This window comes from Pseudoliparis swirei, chromosome 7 (genome assembly GCF_029220125.1).
Source record: "Pseudoliparis swirei isolate HS2019 ecotype Mariana Trench chromosome 7, NWPU_hadal_v1, whole genome shotgun sequence".
In the NCBI taxonomy this organism is placed as follows: Eukaryota; Metazoa; Chordata; class Actinopteri; order Perciformes; family Liparidae; genus Pseudoliparis; species Pseudoliparis swirei.
Window position 1 is genome coordinate 886,625 of NC_079394.1, and position 23,466 is coordinate 910,090.

Below are 23,466 nucleotides of genomic sequence, written 5' to 3' on the forward strand. Positions count from 1 at the left end.
TTTCTTTCTGGAAGGGACTTGATACTTTTTTTATGCATTATAAAAATTAACCAGCAGATACTTTAATACCAGATTCATCATTGCCAAAATTACCTTATTGTGTAGAAATACACAAAAAAGAGGACCTACTGCCAAAATTGTCTAATGTCAATTATGAGCAGTGGTGGAGCTATTTATTTTCACATTTGTATTTAGTTTTATTATAAAGCTATATTGATTATTCATTGCTAATTGAGATTATATTTTGATTTGTTAGAAGAGCTTTTTTCTTATGATAGTTTTAGTTTAGTTCATTGTGATTGTTGTTTTAAATATATTTAGTTGCACCTGTGGTTACATGTAGAGGTGGGTATAGGACCAGCATGTACCTGGGTGGCCGATGTTTTTTTTACCAGCATCAGCAAAGAGAGGACGTGTCAGCGTTTTGTTTGTTTGTAAAATAAATGATCAGAACCAACAAACCCAAATGGACTTTACTTTCTTTTGCCTGCGTCAACTCTGAAACCCCCACGGAGCATCAGTGGACATTTGATTTATAGTTATATTTGATTTCTAAGGACAAATGGCCACAAGCAGTTTTCAAACCCACAATAAACACAAATGTCTCCTGTAAGTCGCTGTTTTACGTATGAAAACACTTGTAATATCTGTGATGCCACGATAAGAAGACTCAGCGCAGACTGACATGTACCGGTATGTCGACTCCTCCACGTAGAGCGTGTCTCCTCCAATCATCTTCACGCATCTCCTCAGACTCCTTTCCTATTGGTTGATTGTAGAAAAATAGAGGCGGGATTTCCCCAGACCAGAAACCAAGTCACCGCCGTCGAGGTGGTTGGATTACCCGAGGAGGCCTGGCGATTGTTTTATGTAAAAAGGAAAAAGGAAACCTAACGATACACAGTATGTATTCTCCCTCGGACGGATTATTACACTCGCGCGAAGCCGTTACAGCAAAGACGGTGGACGCGACTTGATGGGGCTAACGTCGGCTAGCTTACACGTATCCACAGTGTGAAGCTAGCTAGCGAGCTACCGTTAGCTAATAAACACTTTAGAAGACGCAAATATCCTCGAGCTAACCTCACGTGTGTTAGCCAGCCGTTAACCGTTAGTAACAGTTGCTGCATGACGTCTGGAATGTTTATATCATGTGATGCTCACCAAACACGATTAGGCCTCGACCAATAACTGAATTGTGCATAAATACATACACGTGAACGTCTTCCCAGCTACTCTGACCACGGCGAGCTTCCCCATGAAAGAGTGTTGTTCCCAACGAGCCTCACGCGTGGTGCCCTTCACGCGGGGGTACTTATCAAGGTGTGGGTGTGAACGTGAAGTAAACAGCACGTTCACATCAACTGCTGTCACATGTCTGGTGTTAGCTGATGGAGTAAAGCTCCTTGGAGGTAAATCATAAGAGACCTCTGGTCGTCTTCTTTTCCCTTTCAAGATGAGAATTCTCGACTAGAGCTGTGCTGAAAGGAAGAAGAACATCAACAGACCTGGGATCGGTTGTGTGGCCATGGCCTACTCCAACTACAGCAATCTGAGCAGGGCGCAGCTGACCTTTGAGTACCTGCACACAAACTCGTAAGTACCCACTTGCTGGTATTTAAATGTGGTTATTTTTAGATTTAGATTGAGATTAAACTTTATTGTCATGTACATACAGAGCAACGAAATGCAGTTTGGCATCCAACCAGAAGTGCAACAGAAAGTATGATAATAAATACAGTATATACAGATTATAGTAAATAAAGCGCTCTACACGAGGGCGGCTGAAGGCCTCACCTGTGCTATTGGTAATAAGTTAGACAAAACAGTAGACAGATGACATTAACATTACATTACATGTCATGTAGCAGATGCTTTTATCCAAAGAGACTTACAATAAGTGAATCAACCTAGAGTACAAACTAAGAATACAGAAAGTAACATTTCCTTAAGATAGTCAAACTACAAAAGTACCATAATAAGAGCCATTTAAGAGCCACTGAAGTGATAATCTGTGTTTTAATCCAGATATAGTCGGAAAAGATGTGGAGATATACACATAACCTATCTGTGGTTGCTAAACAACTAGTGCAAACATTCAGTGCATTTTGACTTGAGAGTGCAACAAATGGCATAAAGTGAAAAGTTATGAACTTGTACTACACACAGTGGTGATGCAGATATTACAAACCTCCAACTAGACATATATACAATATATACAACTGAAATGATCAGCTAACACATCTGATTTCTTTGCAACGCCCTCAAATGTCTGAAAGCTTTACAACTCATTGACGCCCAGCATTAGTATTTATACAGATACGCCATAACTGTGTACTATAAATATCACTTAAATCAGCCTGAAATAGTAATTGAATATTATAAGAACCGGTTAAATCAGGTTAAACCTGATCATCTGCTCTAAAGAGGAGAATGTGCTCTTTATTAATTATGTCAGTTTGCACTGAACCAGTGTCCATGGAGCATATAATGTTATGTTCTGTGATACTTGTAACATATATCTAACATTTACTAAACTCTATGCGGATGCTGTGTATTAAGTATGAATGAGAAATGTTTCAAACTTAAGTTCATACGTTCCTACTTTAGAGAACCGGAAGCTGTACCTTCGCCCAGCTGTTATATTATTTATATATCAAACTACTACTATTACTACTACTACTCTTACTTTTTCTGATGTGGATTTTGTTTACATTTATACAGGACTGTCTCAGAAAATTAGAATATTGTGATAAAGTTCTTTATTTTCTGTAATGCAATTAAAAAAACAAAAATGTCATGCATTCTGGATTCATTACAAATCAACTGAAATATTGCAAGCCTTTTATTCTTTTAATATTGCTGATTATGGCTTACAGTTTAAGAAAACTCTAAAATCCTATCTCATAAAATTAGAATATTTCCTCAGACCAAGTAAAAAAAAAGATTTATAACAGCAAAACAAAATCAAACATTTGAAAATGTCCATTAATGCACTCAGTACTTGGTTGGGAATCCTTTTGCACGGATTACTGCATCAATGCGGCGTGGCATGGAGGCAATCAGCCTGTGGCATTGCTGAGGGTTTATGGATGCCCAGGATGCTTCAATAGCGGCCTTTAGCTCATTTGCATTGTTGGGTCTGGTGTCTTTCAGCTTCTTCTTCATAATACCCCACAAATTCTCTATGGGGTTCAGGTCAGGGGAATTGGCAGGCCAATCGAGGACAGTAATGCCATGGTCAGTACACCAGTTACTGGTGGTTTTGGCACTGTGGGCAGGTGCCAGATCATGCTGGAAAATGAAATCCTCATCTCCATAGAGCTTTTCAGCAGACGGAAGCATGTAGTGCTCTAAAATCTCTTGGTACACAGCTGCATTTACTCTGGACTTGATGAAACACAGTGGACCAACACCAGCAGCTGACATGGCTCCCAAACCATCACTGACTGTGGGAACTTCACACTGGATTTCAAGCAACTTGGATTTTGCGCCTCTCTTTTTGTGTCTTACCCTCCTGATGGAGGGTGTCAATGATGGTCCTCTGGACAGCAGTCAGATCAGCAGTCTTCCCCATACTTGTGATTTAGTTTACTGAACCAAGCTGAGTGTTTTCAAGGCTCAGGAAACCCTTGCAGGTGTTTCGAGTTAATTAGACGATTCAAGTGATTTGTTTAATACCCTACTAGTATACTTTTTCATGATATTCTAATATTTAGAGATAGGATATTTGAGTTTTCTTAAGCTGTAAGCCATAATCAGCAATATTAAAAGAATAAAAGGCTTGCAATATTTCAGTTGATTTGTAATGAATCCAGAATGCATGACATTTTTGTTTTTTTAATTGCATTACAGAAAATAAAGAACTTTATCACAATATTCTAATTTTCTGAGACAGTCCTGTATATATATATGACAACTTCTTTTCTGTGCGTTGAAAAATACTTTTGTGGAGAGGGACATTTATATATAAAACCCCAGATACATTTGTAAACCCTTCGGTCTGCATTCATTAATATTGAGACTGATCTGATCACATACACCTAACCAGATGCTCTGCTTCATAGTGAATTAATTCATACATGACATTCACCGTTCTGTTTGCATTGACACACATTTCGCAAAAGACTTGAGGAAATACAAGTTGTGTAACTGAAGAACAATCCCACGCTGTCGATGTTAGGATCCGATGCTGCAACAAGGATGTTGTAGCTTGCCCTGTTGAATCACTTTTAACATTCATGGACTAAATGTAATGATCCGTCTGCTTTCAGGACGACCCACGAGTTCTTATTTGGAGCGTTGGCCGAGCTCGTGGACAATTCAAGGTACTCGTGATTTGCAACCGGGCAAACAATTGATGACACATTGTGCAGGCCGGAAACCTTTATCGGCCCGCTCTCGTTCTTGTTGTCTCACAGTTGGTTTATTTGTTTCACAGAGATTCCAATGCCACACGGATAGACATCTACACAGGTACACCTCACAGTGACGTCATAACACAACGCAGCGTTCATTTCTCCTTAAAGGTCATTTTAACCTTCCTGCTCTGTTGACAGAAAAAAGGCCAGAGCTGCGGGGCGGCTACACGCTCTCCTTCCTGGATGACGGTATTGGAATGGACCCGAGTAAGTGCTACTTTATTACATCTCTTCAAGCTAGTTTTTGTATTTCATGATTAAAGCTTTGTTGTAGGTCAGTATTTAAGTTTTCTGATGCGTTTGTTTTGTGTGTGCAACATGATGACGACCACCTTTCTTCTCCTAGATGAGGCGATGCATGTGATTCAGTTTGGGAAGTCAAACAAACGATCCCCCGATTCCTCTCAGATCGGCCAGTATGGAAACGGACTCAAGTCGTAAGTCCCTCGCCTAACTTGTGTATGATGACAATGCATCTGGTACACGAGTGTTTGAATTGTTTCTCATCCTCAAAACTGTGTTTTTTTCCCCCAGCGGCTCTATGCGTATTGGGAAAGACTTCATCCTGTTCACCAAGAAGGGCAACACGCTCACGTGCCTCTTCATGTCCAGGACTTTCCATGAAGAGGAGGGACTGGATGAGGTCAGAGTCCACTGCTGTATAGAGCTCTCGAATAGAGGTCATCATTGTTGTTCGGGATGTGTAGAAGTACATTTATTACTAATCGATAGTTTGTAAGTGCAACAGGAAAAGTTAGCTCTCTTTTTTCCCGATCAGATTTCTTAAGAGTTAATAATAATTGATTGTGAATGCACAAAAGCAAGTATACATGCTGCATGACAATGTAAACGCCAGCTGCTGCTTAACTTGCCTGGTTAGGCGCTCTGTTAAGAGATGGTTACCTGTTGCCTCTTGCATGTCCTTTTCACAAGCAGCGACATGGTTTCTGTTCATGTTCTACATCATTGTGACACTTAATCGTAAAATATTTGTTAATTGTTCTTGTTTATTGTTACGTGTACGCACAAGGCGTTCTGATCCTAGATTTCATTCTCATTCAGTGACAATTATTTTTAAGGATGTTGGTCCTCTCTCTTCAGGTGATCGTGCCCCTTCCCTCCTGGGATCTGACAACCAATGAGCCACTGACCTCTGACCCAGAGAAGTACGCCATAGAGACTGAGCTGATCTTCAAATACTCACCTTTTAAGAGTGAACAGCAGCTGATGGAGCAGTTCAACAAAATAGAAAGTAGCAGTGGTAAGCATATGAATGTTTGTCTCCGTGTGAAAAGATTCAGTTTGAAAAGGCAATAAAAGTTCATAGCCACTACTTTAAAACATACATATCACTCTAAAAACTACATCTCTTGAAAATGACTATCCGTCCGTACCCTTGTGAACACGATGTCGCCTGGAGGGAATTTCTTCAAATTTGGCATCTTGAACTCAAAGCACAATTTCAAACATCAGGAATTCATTTGCAGATTATTACAATTTCACACAAATCTTTAATGGAATAATTGTGAAATGAATGTAAATTGCAGCTTGACTGGTTGGTGAAAGTCCTACAACCACGTGGCAGTAATTCTAGTTACTGTTTAGTTTTATGGAATGGCATGCTTGATGTTTTCTGCAATGTTTACTTTTGTGTTGTGTTTTATTAAAAGGAACTCTTGTGATCATCTATAATCTGAAGCTGATGGACAACAGAGAATCAGAGCTGGATGTAGAGACGGATCACCAGGACATACTGATGGCTGGGACACCTGTGGAAGGATTGTGAGTGACTCCATTGAACCACGGTGTCACTGACCCGAGGTGAAAGGCCGGTGATTGTGTTGATCAGTCAGTTTTTAAAATATTGATGGCTGTGCGCTTCTCACAGGAAGCCGGAGAAGAGGTCGTTCAGGGCGTACACGGCTGTTCTGTACATCGATCCACGCATGAAGATTTACATCCAGGGACATAAAGTCAGGACCAAGAGACTGTCCTGCTGTTTATATAAACCAAGGTAATGTGATTACTCGCTTGTACTCGGTCTGTAACTACTGTAGTCCAGTGACAACACTTTAAAAAGCATACTTGTTGTGTTAATAGGGTTTATAAATACACATCAACTCGTTTCAAAACCCGCGCTGAGCAAGAAGTGAAGAAAGCAGATCACCTTGCGAAGCTCGGTGAGTCCGTGGGAAACGGGTGTTCTCATTGACATGTTGCTGGTGTGTTGTGACTCACTCATGCTCATCAGTTAAACATTTGGTTGTTCCTTTCAGCGGAAGATAAAGCCAGAGAGGCGGAGAGTAAGCAAATGGCTCTGGAGGCCAGATTAGGAGATGACCTGTCAAAAGATTCACGGGTATGACCAAGAAGATATTTGGTGTTCTTTGAATGGAAATCTGGTTTTGTCTCAGTAAACAAACTTCTAACCTGAAACGATCACAATATTTTTGTAGAAAAATGTGAGTATTCAAATCACCTTTAAGGTTATTATACTGACATCTCCCTCTGCCCTCTCTTCCTCTAGGCAATTCTGAGAAATGTTCAAGATTCAGCCATGATGCTCCGGAGGGATTGTGACATGAAGAAAAGGATTCTCGAAGCCAAACAGAGGTATGATCCACAACTTAGTAAAACCTTATTTCTCCTATTCGTGGCTTTAAAAAAAATGAAGTTTTTGTTTCAACCCCTTGGAAAAAATACAGAATAGTAACTTGAAAAGAAAAAGCTCAACACAACACAACACTTTCAATCACTTTGTTTGGCTCGGCCTTGCACATATTCTCTTGGGTCTCAGACTATTTCTTGTTCCTCAGAGCGTTAAAGGAGCCGAAGGAGTTGAGTTTTATATTTGGCGTGAACATAGGACAGAGGGACCTGGATGGGATGTTTGTGTACAACTGTTCTCGTCTCATCAAGATGTACGAGAAAACAGGGCCCCAGCTGGAGGGAGGCATGTGAGTAAACATCACAGTGGAACATAAAGCTCGTGAGCTGAATGATTAAGAAACATATGCTACAGTTATGTGATTTATGTTTTAGGGCCTGTGGAGGAGTGGTTGGAGTCGTGGACGCCCCATATGTGATTCTAGAGCCTACTCACAACAAACAGGACTTTGCAGACTCTAAAGAGTATCGACATTTACTGAAATGCATGGGAGAATATTTAGCTCAGTACTGGAAGGACTCTAACATTGGTGAGTTTCTCTGAATTGCCAGATTTCCATTTGTTGTCAACACTTAACCTGCTCCATTCAAAATCCCAAAAAAAGATTAGCATCCATCTGTTCCACTTGTGGTGCAACATTTCAAGTTGAAACGATTCTCCGTGAGGTCAGTAAAGATATAGTAAAATAATGTGAAAGCATTTTATTTATAACATGGTTGAAAGTCAAAGCCTCGTCCTGGTTGCGTTTCACTGCCCCACCAATCTCCCTCCAGTGTGCACACATTTGCAAAGTTGCAGTAAGTAACCAAGAGGGAAGTGGCCACTTTAAACATTTACTTGAATTACTTTTTATTGTAATAACTCTTGCTGTATGAAGTGCTGATTGTCTGAGTGTGTTTTGCAGCTCAGAAAGGCATCGTGAAGTTCTGGGACGAGTTCGGATATCTGTCGGCCAACTGGTCTGCACTTCCGTCATCAGAGCCGAGATACAAGAGACGTCGTGCCATGGAGATACCACTTACTATTCAGTGTGGTAAGTTCCAGAATCACACACACAGACACACACACAGCACACAAACTGTATCTTGAGAAACTGACTTACCCTGACTCTTATTCTGCGATGTATTTTCAGATAAATGTTTAAAGTGGAGAACGCTGCCATTCCAGATGGATGCTGTGGACAAACGCTACCCAGACAGTTGGGTGTGTCTCATGAACCCTGACAGCTCTCAGGACAGGTACACACGGAATACTGTTTTATAGGATATGTCTTTGAACTTGCTATTTGTGTAACGCGTATACTGCACGCCAACGTAATGTTCCTACGTGGTTTATATTGTGTGCATTTTGTTTTTTTTGTTTTAGGTGTGACGCTGCTGAACAGAAACAGAATTTGCCATGTGGTGTTCTGAAGAAAGACAAGCAGACCGCTGAGGACAAACGGAAAGAACTGGCAGAGAAAATCAAACAGCAGCAGGGGAAGCTCGAGTCTTTGCAGGTACCTCGTCCTCTGCTCTCTCTCTGTCGCTCTCTTCTGTTCACAGAGCACACGATTCATTGTATGTTCTCTTGTTAGAAAACCAGCACGGTCAGATCTGCAGCAGATGTTAAAAAGCTGCCACTGGATGTCAGCATGAAGCCAACGGAGAGCTCCTCTCAGGTAAAACACCCCCAGACCGAGCTTCACTGCTTCTTGGGGGTTTCTCATTCTGGGTAATTTTATGTAAATACTTTTGTATTCTCAGTTGCTGTTCAGCTCCTAAACTCATTTTATGTTGATGCTGGTAATAATATCTCTGGAAATATGAGAATGAACAGGAACGTTATTGCTGCGAACACAAGGCAGGTGTAAACAGTTTGAAGAGATTCGTTCACATTGTTTGTCTACATTATGTAAATGTTGTTTCCTGTTGTACTAAGAAAAAAAATGTCTACTTGTTAAAAGGCATACCTCAAAGTATGTAGTCATCTTCTGAAAGGGAAGTGAAAGTTAATGGGAGTTGTCTGGCCACCATTTCATTGTGCTGGAGTAGCTAATCAAGACAGATAAAGTGGTTCCTGTACCTTTTGGCCAACGACTGGTTTGTTGACAATAACTGGTGGTTTAGTTGTTCATGAGTTTGTTGTGGGTTCCTCGTGTCGTTGGTTCAGGCGACTCGGTCCTCTGAGCGGTCCATCACACGCCCCCGCTCCCCGCCGCTCCCAGCTCACCTGAAGGGCAGCCTTCCATCTCGAGCAGCTTCTCAGCGCCCCCCCCGGACACCTGTCCCTCCGGCACCACCGTCCAAAGTAGAAGCATCGCGGTCCAGAGGTGCAGCCAAGCCTGGACCAAAGGCTGCAGCCAAAGCTCCCCCACCCAGCCGCAGCTCTCGGGTAAGTTGCACGTTTTAGGAAATATTTTACTGAGGTCACAAAGTACCAATGAAAGGCGTTGTTGCTCAAAGTCTTGAATCGTGATGTCTGTCTCTTGACAGACACCCGCCAAAGCATCGCCGGCCAAAGCAGCTGGACAGCGCAAGAGAATTATAGACCAGGATGACAGCGAGGAGGAGGAGGAAGAAGACGAAGATGAGGACGAAGAAGAGGAGGAGAGTGATGAAGAAGAACCACAGACAAAGAAATCCAAGATGGCCGCAGCAGCCGGTAACCGCGGGAAAGCGATAGAGAAAGCCTTCCCTGCCAAACGTGGCAAGTTGGACGAGGTAAACAAACGTTAAAGTTTCCTTGGCATCAGTTCAGAGTTTTATTGTACAACTTGTAAAAATGTCAAGACTGCAAAATGTACATATGTATTAGTGGTGCAACGGATCATAAAACTCTCGCATCGTACCACGGATCAGCACAACAGGAAAAGCAGCACATTTAACTTTTAGAGATCTATGAACACATTGTTTTGCCCTCAGTTTGAGGATCCAGCTGCTCGACAAGGAGCCAGACTAGTTCCTCTTTTTTTCCACTGTCCTAAAAATAATCTGAAGTCAGTTAAGCCATGAACAATTCTAAATGTTATCCACTTACTTAGTTATAGTAATCTACAGTGTTTTGTTTTTTTCTTCATAAAAACACACAATTCAAAACTATACAGAAATAAAACATTGGAATTTTATTGATGAAAGCAAATCTTCTCGTGTAGTTTTAATTATGAAAAAGAAGCATCTCAGAGGTAGTGTAAACTCATAAACCTCTATTTGTTTTGTTGAAAACATTTCCTTCTTGATTAAAGTTGATCACTTACGTCACATTTTACGAGGTTACATGTGAACACATCATGATACTGTTATAACTTACCTTTGCCCAATATTCATTTCAATGAACGGAGCCTGAAGGCATCACAATGTAACCTTCCTTCCTTCCGGACATTCAAACACGCACGAGTCGTTGACAGTGTCACATCATCAGAGATCGGCGACTAACAAATCCCGAGTGTTGGCCGTCCTCTTGGAGCCGCGTGTCGCTGCTGTGATGCTTTGTGCTGCTGTCGCTCTTCTGCTGCTTGTTGCCTCCTTTCTGTTAACACCTCCCTTCTAGGAAGTGAGTAAGTGAAGGGGACAAGGGGACTGAGCTCAACACTTGTTTGTTTGCAGCCCCATAAAAGGTCTTCATCCATCCCCGATGAAGTGTCTCATTACAACCCTAACGCCAAGAGCTACTCAGGAAAAAGGTCATGAATCTTTATCAGGAGACCTGCAGGGAGCATCGATAAGATGGTGACGCTGACTTTAGTGTCAGGTTTATATATTGAGGAGAAGGAGGAAGGCATTCCAGGGTAGCCAAGTAGGTTACTGAACCTCCAATCAGAGTCCCTCTGCTTTTGACTTTACAGGCTAAGACCCAGAAGAAAGGAGTTTCTCCTCCTATACGGCAGACACCAACTGCGCCGACCTCTCTCCCTAAACCCCTTTCCATGCAACAGCATGGGGCGAAAGCAAAGGTAGCTTTACTTAGCGCCTCTCTCTACTCTCCTCAAGGAAAGCTGGGCTGCCGCTGCTCTCACAACCTCCAACAATCACCACCATTTAACCTTTCCTCCAATCTGGGTGTATATTCTTTCTTCTAACAATCCTCTCTTGAAACTAAGGTTCTTGTATTCTTCTAGATAGATAGATAGATAGATATATACTTTATTAATCCCCAAGGGGAAATTTGTCTAACCGCTGCATCTAACGTGGCAATCCCACCTGAGATCACATTGGGACTTTCACTTCTTTCATTAACAGGGATGCCAATCATTTCTTTTAACCTGACTCTTTCCCGTCCGCCGTTCCTCTCACTGCGTTGGGAGTGATGCCTGTTTGGTTTTTGCAGGCGCCCTCAGAGAAGCCCGCTCAGGAGGAGCCGGAGGACGACGCTAAGAATGCTCAGAAAGGTGAGATGGTGGTCTGCTCGACAACTGGAAATCCATAGCTGAAATATAAAGATCTACAATATAATAATGATTTCTCCTCAGATAAGGGTCTGCTGGTTGAAGTGCGCGTCAGCAACGAGTGGTACACGGGCAAAGTCTTTGCCGTCGAGGTGATTAAACAGGGTATTCGCTGGAGGGTGAAGTTTGACTACGTGCCTCGGTCCACCCCTAAAGACAGATGGTAAGAGGCCTGCGGCGCTGCATTCAGGACGCATTGTGGTGGCTTTGCCAGATAATTACGATCCTATACTTGTGTGTTTCGTGAAGGGTGTTGAAGGGAAGCGATGATGTCCGGTTGATGCGGCCGCCATCTCCGATCTCTCAGACACCTGACACTCAACAAGAGACCGAGAGGAGTCTGGCCCCCATGGAGCCCGACACGACGCAACCGGGAACCAGTCGAGAGGTGACCGACAGTCTCGTCACCATGTTGAGGTGGGTTCGGTTCTGTGTAAATCATGACAGCGAAAGCTTTATAACACTGGCGTGTTCACTGAGCAATTTGTTTTTCCAGGACAATGCTGCGTTACTTTTTCCCTCCCGCTTTTCGAATTCCAAAGGACGATGTTAACAGCATGACGGCTGAGGAGCTTGTGGCCTTCCCTTTGGTGAGATCAATAATCCATGGTTCAATAGACTGATCCGTAGGGTAGAATTCATGTGGAAATACACAGTGGAATAATACGGTGTCATTTGAGTGCCAGTGTGTCGTGTTTTTCCTCCTTTTTAGAAAGAGTATTTCCAGCAATATGAATCGGGTCTCCAGTCTTTGTGCAACTCGTACCAAAGCAGAGCTGACGCCAGGGCCAAAGCCGTGGAGGAGAAGAGCAACAGCAACGAGGTCAAACTGAAGGAGGCGGACGAGAAACTACAGAAACTACGAACCAACATCGTAGCGCTCCTCCAAAAAGTACAAGAGGTGAGATTTGTTTCCCCGTCAGGACACCATGTGACCCCTCCCCGTCCATCAAGAGACTCTCTGATGGATACTCGTCATTGTTTGCAGTTAGTAATGTTGCTTTTCTTCCACCTTTAGGACATTGACATAAACACTGACGACGAGCTCGACGCTTATATAGAGGACCTCCTGACTAAGGGGGATTAAAGAAGGCCGACGAGACAGAAGAGTACGCGCACATAAAACCCAACGGCAGTTTTCATTCCAGCCATTTTTTTGTTGACGGCTCCCAAGGACTCCTCTCTGAGTGCCGAGCTGGATGTTTAATCCGAATGTCATGGGTATGAACGTATGATCTCTGATATCGATGTTTCCAGCGTTTCATCATCACTAGTGCGTTAAGTTGACAGGTTCTCTGGTGTTCTAACATTGTTGGCTAGTTGGTGGTTTTCTCATTAGTTCCACTCATATATGTTAATCTATGTTTCACCCATCCTCTCCTGATTGACCTTTTAAATCATTCGTGAAGGTCCCTTTATAGAGCCAGCTAATGCTGTGGCAGACTACGTCTGTTCCCTTGTGTCCCTCTCGGTCCATCGTCTGGTGAGAAGTGTTCACACCGAGTGACTGGACTGTCTGCATTGCAGCCTGTACTAAAACATTCACTTTTATTTTTATACACTAAAGACACATCAGTGTTGCCTCTTTCCTTCCTCCAGCCTGGTGTGACGAGCAAACCGGCTGGGTGGTGTGCCACAAACGAGAACTACTTACTGGGTTTTATCAGTATGATTATTCCCATAAATCCCTCCTGCATTTAAGATATGATTGGTTTTGTGTTTATTTTTGGAAGAAAAGAAATTTCATTTAAATGCAAAGGTTTTGTGTTAATACTTATCCAGTCCCTGTGCCCTTCCTTTTGAACAGGTTTTTAACATGTCATGGAAATGTTTTATTCAACGGTGCATGCATTAATTCTGTTTGTTCTGATGAGAGCAAAGGATTCTGTATTTTTGACAAATCTTTACTTGGAACAATAAAACAGGTTCAGCAACACCTTTTGACAAACGTCATTGTCTGTATATGTTAAATCACGTGTTGGGTGTGGGACATTTACAGTGACATTTAAGATAGAATACTTTTTTGTTTGAGCGCTTAAAGATATACTTTTAATTGTTCAATCCAACGATAATGTTTCCTTAATAAAGGCGGTGCTGTATGGATGATCCAGAGTAACGGACACTGCTTGGCTTGCATGAGGTATTTATATATTTAATCTATCAACGAATTTGCATCTATTAAAAAAGGCAGAAATCTCAGAAGATGCCTTTAAAATCTGTGAGAGTTGGATCAAAATGATCTCCACGCAACTTTAAGTTGACATGTTTTTTTAATTTTATTTTGAGTGAACGGCCATTTTTGTAAAGAACTGGGCTTTTATTTTGAAGGCAAGAGCTAGCAGCTGCGTTGCACGTAAACAGTGCTGTGCGAACTTCAGGTAACATTGCAACAGGTAATCTTCTCTTACATCCAAGAAAGTCAAACGTTAAATATGACGATGTAAAATTATTAAAGCAACTACCGATGTAAACAGTAAAAGTTAAATGTTCAGTCTCAGAACACCGAGGACGCCATGGCTGCTGACTTTATGCGCAGCTGGATGAAAAGAGGCCGATAAGTTCACTGATCTGTAGGTTACCGCCTCGTTGCCTGAGTTAAATATGAGATGACAGTAAATGAAACGACACAAAATGACTGCATGGAAAGGACGTCGTGTTTGAACTTTGACCCACTAAGTTAGCTTTCATTTAAACGTTGCATGGACATTTGATCCTTCATATTTTACTTCACCTCATCTCAGTTACTCCGATGAGGCACGTGTAGTTTAACTTGAACTGGAATGTATTCGTTAGATACACGTGACGTCACTAATAAGGACAGTGTAGTGTTAGCCGACGTCAGACGCGTGTTTTAAAATACATGTTATTATATCAGCTATTTCAGCTCTTCTCCTTTAAATAACGTTACACGAAATACCAAATATGTCTTCACAAGAGGAAGCGAGTCAGCAGGAAGGTGCAGTACCGTGCTCTCCCTGAAGGGGCCGCTCACAAGAAATGAAGCCATTTAAATCTCTGACTGTCTGACTTCTTCCCCTTCATCGTTCTGTTCATCCTGCTTCATGAACTCTCCTGTCCTTCCAGATCCTGTCCTCCTCACCTGATTGTCTCGTTCCCTTCACCTGGTCCTCTCACCTGCAGCCCCTCCCCTCGTTAGTCCCTCATTCCCTTCACCTGGTCCTCACGCCCTCTCACCTGCAGCCCCTCCCCTCATTAGTCCCTCATTCCCTTCACCTGGTCCTCACGCCCTTCTCACCTGCAGCCCCTCCCCTCGTTCCCTTCACCTGGTCCTCACGCCCTCTCACCTGCAGCCCCTCCCCTCGTTAGTCCCTCATTCCCTTCACCTGGTCCTCACGCCCTCTCACCTGCAGCCCCTCCCCTCGTTAGTCCCTCATTCCCTTCACCTGGTCCTTACGCCCTCTCACCTGCAGCCCCTCCCCTTGTTAGTCCCTTATTCCCTTCACCTGGTCCTTACTCCCTCTCACCTGCAGCCCCTCCCCTCATTAGTCCCTCATTCCCTTCACCTGGTCCTCACGCTCTTCTCACCTGTAGCCCCTCCCCTCGTTAGTCCCTCACTACCTTCACCTGGTCCTCACGCCCTCTCACCTGCAGCCCCTCCCCTCATTAGTCCCTCACTACCTTCACCTGGTCCTCACGCTCTTCTCACCTGCAGCCCCTCCCCTCGTTAGTCCCTCATTCCCTTCACCTGGTCCTCACGCCCTCTCACCTGCAGCCCCTCCCCTCGTTAGTCCCTCGTTCCCTTCACCTGGTCCTCACGCCCTCTCACCTGCAGCCCCTCCCCTTGTTAGTCCCTCGTTCCCTTCACCTGGTCCTCACGCCCTCTCACCTGTAGCCCCTCCCCTCGTTAGTCCCTCATTCCCTTCACCTGGTCCTCACGCCCTCTCACCTGCAGCCCCTCCCCTCATTAGTCCCTCATTCCCTTCACCTGGTCCTCACGCCCTCTCACCTGCAGCCCCTCCCCTTGTTAGTCCCTTGTTCCCTTCACCTGGTCCTCACGCCCTTCTCACCTGCAGCCCCTCCCCTTGTTAGTCCCTCGTTCCCTTCACCTGGTCCTCACGCCCTTCTCACCTGCAGCCCCTCCCCTCGTTAGTCCCTCGTTCCCTTCACCTGGTCCTCACGCCCTCTCACCTGCAGCCCCTCCCCTTGTTAGTCCCTCGTTCCCTTCACCTGGTCCTCACGCCCTCTCACCTGCCGCCCCTCATTACTCCCTCATTAGTCCCTCATTCCCTTCACCTGGTCCTCACTCCCTCTCACCTGCAGCCCCTCCCCTCGTTAGTCCCTCATTAGTCCCTCATTCCCTTCACCTGGTCCTCACTCCCTCTCACCTGCAGCCCCTCCCCTCATTAGTCCCTCATTCCCTTCACCTGGTCCTCACTCCCTCTCACCTGCAGCCCCTCCCCTCGTTAGTCCTTCACTCTTCAGCTCCCTCACTTCCACTCGTCCTCTGCCAGGTTGTCTTGTGTGTCGTTGCCAAACTCTCCAGAGAATTCCAAATGACTAAATCTGATCTTCCCGTTACGACCCTGTTTGCCTGTTGACCCGACTTTAGATCTTGACCGGCCCCTTTTTGGATTTGTTGCCCTGTTTGACGGACCACCCGGTTCTGACCCGCCTGAACCACCAAGTGAAGATCCTCCTCCTGCATCCCTGTTTACGTGCTTTTGGGTTCCACTTCCTGTAACCATCACATTGACGAGGGTTTTGTCTGTTTACTTCTAATATACTAGTTTCAACATAGTATTGTCATCAGAATAAATGTCTGTTTGTATTATATTGTAAATATAACTTGCTTTAAAGTCACATTGTCTGTGAACATAAACTAACCTCAAATTGATGGCGGTGTTAATGTTTCGTGTTATATTTTGGGATTCCAGATAATCCTGTGAGGCGCTCATTGAAGTCACGTTCCTCTCCCTCCTTCACACAGACCCCTCCCCATGTCTCTGTGCTCAGCCCTCCGGACCCGCCATGCGGCTGCAGGCGGCTGCCGGCGGCTGCGTGGCGTTCCTCCACCGCCGCTCCACATCCGGTCGGCCAGTGAAGCCGAAGCAGGAACAAGAGGAGCTGACGGAGAACACCTGTGGGAGGCAGCTGGGCTCCCGCCGTTCGCTACAGCCAGAATAGGATCTTTCTTCCAGGAAAAGCCCGTTCTGAAGAACCCATTTCTAGAGGATGCCTTGCTCAGAGGTTACCTGAGGAGACACCTGCCCCAGGAGGTGAGCAGGGAGCCACCAGCTGCGGCTGTAGATACACGTGTTCCTGACCGGTGTGACTGTGTTTCCTCCGGTTCACAGACCTCGTGGGCCGACCTGAGTGCATTTGGAGAGCGTATAGTGGATGAGGTGGACGACTGGGGTCGGAAGTGTGAGGTCACTCCTCCACGGTTGGTGCACTTTGACCCCTGGGGTCGCAGAGTGGACCGCATCGTAACCTCCTCTGCCTGGAAACGCATGAAAGACCTGTCGGCACAGGAGGGGCTGGTTGCCCTCGGCTACGAGAGGTCCTTCGGGGAGTGGAGGTGAGGCGTCGTAAAAGGAAGTACGACTCCTACTTCCTTTTACGGTCCAATAACATGTTTGGGCGTTCCTAACAGGATCCGCTGTTCTAAAGGAGAAACTAAGTGTTATTGTGTGTGTGTGTGTGTGTGTGTGTGTGTGTTTCAGTCGTGTGTATCAAATGAGCAAGTTGTACATCTTCTCTCCCTCCTCTGGGCTCTACACGTGTCCTCTGGCCATGACTGACGGAGCTGCTAAGGTCATCCAGGTGTGTAAGAAAACTAAAGAGCCCATCGAGGAGGCCCGTCGTCCAGGCGCGTGTGTGACGGAGACAGGGTGCAGCAGGAGGAGGTGGACGTTGCTGTGGCAACCACAGCTGACCAGAGGACTATCTGACTATTCAATGTTTAACTTATTAACATAGCGTTTGATCTGTCCGTATATGTGAAGTCCTTAGGTGTTTCGTGGCCTGTAGCGGAAGCCTTCAGCCGCTTGACCGCCCGGCAGCCGGAGCGTTTCTGGACGTCTGGGCAGTGGATGACCGAAAGACAGGGAGGCTCTGACGTGGGTCAGTAGTCGTGACCTCCGCCATCAGATTAAAGACGACGGCACGTCATGATCACCTTCTGTCTTTGGTCGAGCTTGTGAAGTTGTTCAGATGTCATCGAGAAAAACTAAAGAAATTGTTATTTTTATTCCAGTGATACTTAATTGTTGTTACTTTAATTATCTGTAGAGTAAATTAAATACAAGATTTAACTACTGCGTCATGACCAGTGGTCCCCAACCTAAGGCCCGTGGGCCGGATACGGCCCACCTCCACATTTGGCCCCGCCCCCTGAACAATCCCAGAGACGCATTCTGATTTATTTTTCCGTCTGGCCTTGTCAAATCGAACAGAATCATGGAGAAAAGGTTAGGGGAGAGAACAATGGAATCAGAATGCAGGTTAAAGGGTATTTAACCTGCAGGGCCAAGCGATTATTTATTACTCTTTTCTGTGAAGAACCCAGAGAGCGGTATTTGGTTATTATTTATTTCATAAATAGTGTTATTTATTTCCTGACTTATTTTTCTGTGAAGATCCCGGAAAGGGTTTTTAATATTTGGTTATGTGGCTTTCTGGAAAACAATACATGTTTACATTTAGGCACTCTGTGATCGTCTCACTGTTTCTGTTACACACTGACCTCTGACCCCATCAGAGAAGGGAACAGTTATGTGGCCCTCACAGGAAGCAGTCTGGGGACCCCTGCTCATGAGTGTCCTCTCCCTGTCCTGCCCCCCCCCCCCCCCCCCCCCCAGGAAGAGGCACAGAGACGGTGGCTGTTCCCCAGACAGACGGGTCGTACCAACTGCACGGCTTCAAGTGGTTCACCTCTGCTACCGACGCAGACATGACCCTCACGCTGGCCAGAGAGCAGGACAGCACAGGAGCGACCGCACCGGTGCTGCAGGCGCCCTGTGACACCGGCCATCGCTCGCCCTGGAAGACTTGCAAACTGAGTGTGTGTGTCTGTGTGTGTGTGTGTGTGTGTGTGTGTGTGTGTGTGTGTGTGTCTGTTTGTGTGTGTGCATGTATGTGTGTGTCTGTTTGTGTGTCTGTGTGTCTGTTTGTGTGTGTGTGTGTGTGCGCGTGTCTGTGTGTGTCTGTTTGTGTATGTGTGTGTGTGCGTGTCTCTCTCTCTCCCCCCCACAGGGCAGCAGGGGGTTGTCTTTGTTCTACGCGGAGGTGAGTAGAGATGAGGACGGCCGGCTGAAGGGTATCGAGGTCCAGAGGCTGAAGGACAAGCTGGGCACAAGACAGATGCCGACGGCCGAGTTGCTGCTGGCCGGCCTGCCGGCTCACCGGGTCAGTGACCCGTCGTCAGTGTTGAAAAAGGCTGTAGACTCCATGTATTGTGATGTGATTGATGCCTGAGGAGCCACACCGGCTCAGCTCCAGCTCCCCTTGGTTATACTAAAGCACGTTTTTCTTCATGTTTGGAAATGCAATACTTCATACTTGAAAATCGACTCCATTGAAATGAGTTTCACTTGTTATGTAATCATTCCATCGAGGCACTGCCAGCCGATTTGTGTTGGCATGAAGTAAATCTCAGTATCTTTCCCCCTCTCTCCAGCTCTCAGAGAAAGGGAGAGGCGTGGCCTCCATCGCCAACATGCTGACGATCACCCGGATACACAACAGCATCTCTGCAGCCGCCGCCATGAGGAGGCAGGACGCCGCTCTGAACCCGCCGCTCGTTCCTCACAGCATGCTTTAAGTGATCTGATTGGCTCCATGTGTGTTTCCAGGGTGGTCCAGTTATCTCGTGACTATGCCACTCGCCGCACTGCCTTTGGAAAGCTCCTTAAAGATCACCCGCTGCACATGCAGACTCTGGCTAGGATGGAGGTGAGCCGCCGAGAGCAAACCAACCCACCTCTACGCACGGCCTCACTCCCGCTCGCTTCTGAAACGGACAGGTGGAGACTCGCGGAGCTTTCCTCCTGGTGATGGACGTGTGTCGTCTGTTGGGCCGCGAGGAGAGCGGCGTCGCGACGCGGCGTGACGCGCACCTGCTGCGTCTGCTCACTCCGGTGGCCAAGCTGTACACGGGGAAGCAGGTGACCGGCGTGTGCAGGTGTGCAGACGCTCTGGTTCCACAGCACGCTGACGCTGCGTGTTGTTCCGGGTCAGGCGGTGGCCGTGGTGTCGGAGGGGTTGGAGAGCTTCGGCGGACAGGGCTACATCGAGGACACGGGGTTGCCTGGACTGCTGCGCGACGCTCAGGTACGGCCAATCCGTCAACGAGCCGCTTTTACAGGTGTTGCAGCTGGCCAGCTCCCCTGTGTCTTTCTCTCTCAGGTGTTGAGCATATGGGAAGGAACCACCAATGTTCTGTCTCTGGACGTGCTGCGATGTGTGGCGCGGAGCTCAGGAATGGTTCTCCACGCCTACTTCACCCATGCCAAGGTACCGGGGTCAAAAGGCTTCAGTCACTGAGCTCTGGCGCTCGAGCAGGAGTGTGATGTGCGCTGGCTTTGCAGTCCCTGCTTGCAGCGGCATCGAGTGTCTCCACATTGGGGCCGGCGGTGAGAGCGGTCGACTGTGCTCTCTCTGCACTGGAGGACTTTGTTCAGGTAGCAGCCACAAGAGCACCTGGCTACCTGGAGCTCGCAGCCAGAGACCTGGCCTACAGCCTGGCTCGCATCTACACGGGTACGTGCCCCTTCAGCCTATTGCTGCTACATTATCAGAGGAATCACAGGAAAACCAGGAATTATTCCATTCAGTCTTATTCCACGTCAAAACTTGGTGCCTACATTACCCACAATGCAACTCCATCCCTAAACGTTTGGTCACATGTATGTGCGTTATGCTAGTAGCAGCTAATTTAGCCTTGAGCTCAGATGTGTCTGCGATGCTCTCTCACATCGCACTGGAACACTTCTCTCTGACTCAAGTGACATCACTTCAGGAGATTTATAAGACTTCACGCAGCTCCCACTGGAGCCGCAGACAGGTTGACACGTCTTCTTTCTTTATTTCACACATGTGCACTAGAAGTCCCCAAGACCGCAACAGACTTTAATCTGATGTGTCAGAGAGTTCCACGTTGTCCTTGTGACTGTTTACAGGCGCCCTCCTCATCGACCACGCCTGTTGGGACGGAGCCTCTTCATCTGACACCTATGCCGCTCTCAGGTAATAATAATAATACATTTATTCTATAAGGCGCCTTCAAGGCACTCGGGGTCGCCGTACAACACATTAAAAACAGTTCAAGGATGGACACAATTAAAAAAGCAGAGCAGGTAAAAAGCAGAGCAGGTAAAAAGCAGAGCAGTTAAAAAGCAGAGCAGTTAAAAAGCAGAGCAGATAAAAAGCAGAGCAGGTAAAAAGCAGAGCAGTTAAAAAGCAGAGCAGTCTGCAGCAGAGCAACCAAGAGGGGAACACGTCAGGCAGAGGCCCGCCTCAGAGGTGAGTTTTGAGGTGGGTTTTGAATAAAAAGATTGAGTCAGTGTTTCTGATGTCAGGGGGAGGGGCTCCAGAGGGGCAGAGCGGCTCAAGGCTCTTGACCCCGTGGTGGACAGACGAGCTGGGGGGTCAGTCAGGTCGATGGAGGAGGCCGACCTGAGAGACCGGGTGGGGATGCTGATTTGGAGGAGGTGAGACAGGTGTGGAGGGCCTTGAACTCATGGAGGAGGATCTTAAAGGCAAAGCGGTGTTTGATGGGGGAGACCAAAGAGGAGGGAATTGCAATAATCCAAGCGGGAGGTGACAAGAGAGTGGGCCAGGGTGGCGGCGCTGTTGTGGGTGAAGGGCGGAGGCGGTTGATATCTCGGAGGTGGAAGTAGGCAGACCGGATGGTGTGTTGATGTGAGTGTGGAATGATGGGGTGCTGTCGAGGACGACGCCCACGATAAACAAACAATCAAATGAAAGTCACATTTGCACTTCTTTCTGGTAAAAAAAAAAAAAAAGTATAATTCAGATCAAATTGGGAAAAAAAGAAGACAAACACCATTTTTGTTTCCCTTTATCAGGTGGTGTGAACACGACTTGTGCCCGGTGGCGACGAAACAGGCGAGAGGCTGCTATGACCTCAGAGCAGCGGCGCTTGATGCTGCGCTCGTGTACGACCGGCCCGTCCAAGGCTGAAGGGTCACTGATGCACCTTGACCTCACCTGAGCTCCGTGGCAGAGCTGTCACCGGCTCGCTCCCTTCTATAGATGACTGAGACCATGTTTTAAAAAAGAAATGAGAAGAATACATAAAAGCCTCCTCTATAAGCACAGAAATCAAACTGAAAATTGAGTATAATATAATATAGTCCTGTCTCATGTGATTTCTGTTTCTTTTATATTTACTTCTTTATATGAAGTATCTGCAATATATATTGTCGTGGCCATTTGTCCTTAGAAATCAAATAAAACTATAAATCAAATGTCCACTGACGCTCCGTGGGGGTTTCAGAGTTGACGCAGGCAAAAGAAAGTAAAGTCCATTTTGGTTTGTTGGTTTTGATCATTTATTTTCCAAACAAACTAAACGCGGACACGTCCTCTCTTTGCTGATGCTGGTAAAAACATCGGCCACCCAGGTGCATGCTGGTCCTGTACCCACCTCTACTGTAACCACAGGTGCCCAGTGTTACCCAATCAGTGAACCTAAAGCTAAATATATTGAACTAAACTACAACTATCATAAGAAACAACTAACATATCAAAATATAACCTAAACTAGAACGGGCACTCGGTAGAGCGCATACCTTCGCATATCACAAGATTGGGCATTGAATTATGAACATTTTGGCATCAGTTGCCAATTGGATAAAAATTGACCGTGCTATGGTAAAAAGAAGATTTTGACCTTTCCATGACCTTGACCTTTGACCCGATTGATCCCAAAATCTAATCAAATGGTCCCCGGGTAATAACCAAACATCCCACCAAATTTCATGCGATTCCAGAAGATGTTGACCTTTTCATGACCTTGACCTGATTGATCCCAAAATCTAATCAAATGGTCCCCGGATAATAACCAAACATCCCACCAAATTTCATGCGATTCAAGAAGAGTTTGACCTTTTCATGACCTTGACCTTTGACTCGATCGATCCCAAAATCTAATCAAATGGTCCCCGGATAATAACCAATCATCCCACCAAATTCCATGCGATTCAAGAAGATTTTGACCTTTTTCATGACCTTGACCTTTGACCCGATCGATCCCAAAATCTAATCAAATGGTCCCCGGATAATAACCAATCATCCCACCAAATTTCATGCGATTCGGTTTAATACTTTTTGAGTTAGGCGAATAACACGCATACAAAGAAATACGCGGCGATCAAAACATAACCTTCCGCATTTTCAATGCGAAGGTAAAAAGCAATGAATTTATTAATATTACTTTACAATAAAACTAAATACAAATGTCAAATTAAATAGCTCCAACATATGTTTGTCTGTAATACACATGGAGCTATAGATGTACAATGTCTGCCGTGTGAAGTGCAGGTATGAGACATGGCTCCAGGCTGTTCAGTCATGACTCCTCTTGCACACACCTGTCGGACGAGCAGCGGTCAACAGACTGAAGAGCCCAGGTCAGAGGCCGCAGCACACGCTGCCTCTGCTGCCGGGAACATTACGATCGGCATTAACTTCTATCTTTACTCGTATCTATAACAAAATATATGACGAACAGTTTTACAAAATGTATACACCAGCTAACTATTTGTAATGACACTATGATTCTATGATTCTATTGATTATATTGATAGTTCACTTTATTATTGTTGTATTGTGACAATTTATATCTGAAATGAAAGCATATGGTGAAAATGCTTCAAAGTGACGTGCAGCAGCTTTGTGGGGAAATCAACTAATAAAGAATCCATAATCAATGATTGTTATGTTTTCTATTTATAGTTTACATTGCAGCA

The 23,466-nt window shown here is 45.6% G+C and overlaps 2 protein-coding genes across 5 annotated transcripts; both read left to right on the top strand.

Annotated features, from left to right (window-relative positions):
• Positions 1 to 803: 803 nt before the first annotated feature.
• Positions 804 to 13,448, top strand: morc2 (MORC family CW-type zinc finger 2). 2 transcript variants are annotated; one of them, XM_056419514.1, is made up of 28 exons: positions 804 to 903; positions 1,457 to 1,596; positions 4,275 to 4,328; positions 4,442 to 4,476; positions 4,560 to 4,628; positions 4,768 to 4,858; positions 4,956 to 5,064; positions 5,523 to 5,682; positions 6,092 to 6,203; positions 6,310 to 6,435; positions 6,522 to 6,601; positions 6,698 to 6,780; positions 6,949 to 7,034; positions 7,238 to 7,378; positions 7,464 to 7,618; positions 7,994 to 8,122; positions 8,222 to 8,327; positions 8,455 to 8,587; positions 8,666 to 8,749; positions 9,241 to 9,462; positions 9,564 to 9,791; positions 10,913 to 11,020; positions 11,395 to 11,455; positions 11,537 to 11,675; positions 11,762 to 11,929; positions 12,009 to 12,102; positions 12,225 to 12,413; positions 12,531 to 13,448. In XM_056419514.1, the coding sequence occupies exons 2-28, from the start codon at positions 1,529 to 1,531 to the stop codon at positions 12,597 to 12,599; spliced, it is 3,099 nt and encodes a 1,032-aa protein (XP_056275489.1). In that variant the 5' UTR covers positions 804 to 903; positions 1,457 to 1,528; the 3' UTR covers positions 12,600 to 13,448. The 2 variants fall into 2 exon arrangements, with proteins under 2 accessions (XP_056275489.1, XP_056275490.1); XM_056419515.1 differs by lacking the exon at positions 10,913 to 11,020.
• Positions 13,449 to 13,840: 392 nt separating this feature from the next.
• On the top strand, positions 13,841 to 23,427 carry LOC130196054 (acyl-CoA dehydrogenase family member 11-like). 3 transcript variants are annotated; one of them, XM_056417903.1, is made up of 15 exons: positions 13,841 to 13,905; positions 16,408 to 16,749; positions 16,828 to 17,051; positions 17,197 to 17,296; positions 17,479 to 17,596; positions 18,334 to 18,476; positions 18,728 to 18,880; positions 19,152 to 19,246; positions 19,327 to 19,426; positions 19,498 to 19,638; positions 19,712 to 19,804; positions 19,880 to 19,987; positions 20,062 to 20,233; positions 20,653 to 20,719; positions 21,562 to 23,427. In XM_056417903.1, the coding sequence occupies exons 2-15, from the start codon at positions 16,471 to 16,473 to the stop codon at positions 21,674 to 21,676; spliced, it is 1,908 nt and encodes a 635-aa protein (XP_056273878.1). In that variant the 5' UTR covers positions 13,841 to 13,905; positions 16,408 to 16,470; the 3' UTR covers positions 21,677 to 23,427. The 3 variants fall into 3 exon arrangements, with proteins under 3 accessions (XP_056273878.1, XP_056273877.1, XP_056273879.1); XM_056417902.1 differs by having other exon boundaries at positions 16,461 to 16,749; XM_056417904.1 differs by lacking the exon at positions 13,841 to 13,905 and adding an exon at positions 14,059 to 14,082 and having other exon boundaries at positions 16,461 to 16,749.
• The last annotated feature ends 39 nt before the right edge of the window (positions 23,428 to 23,466 follow it).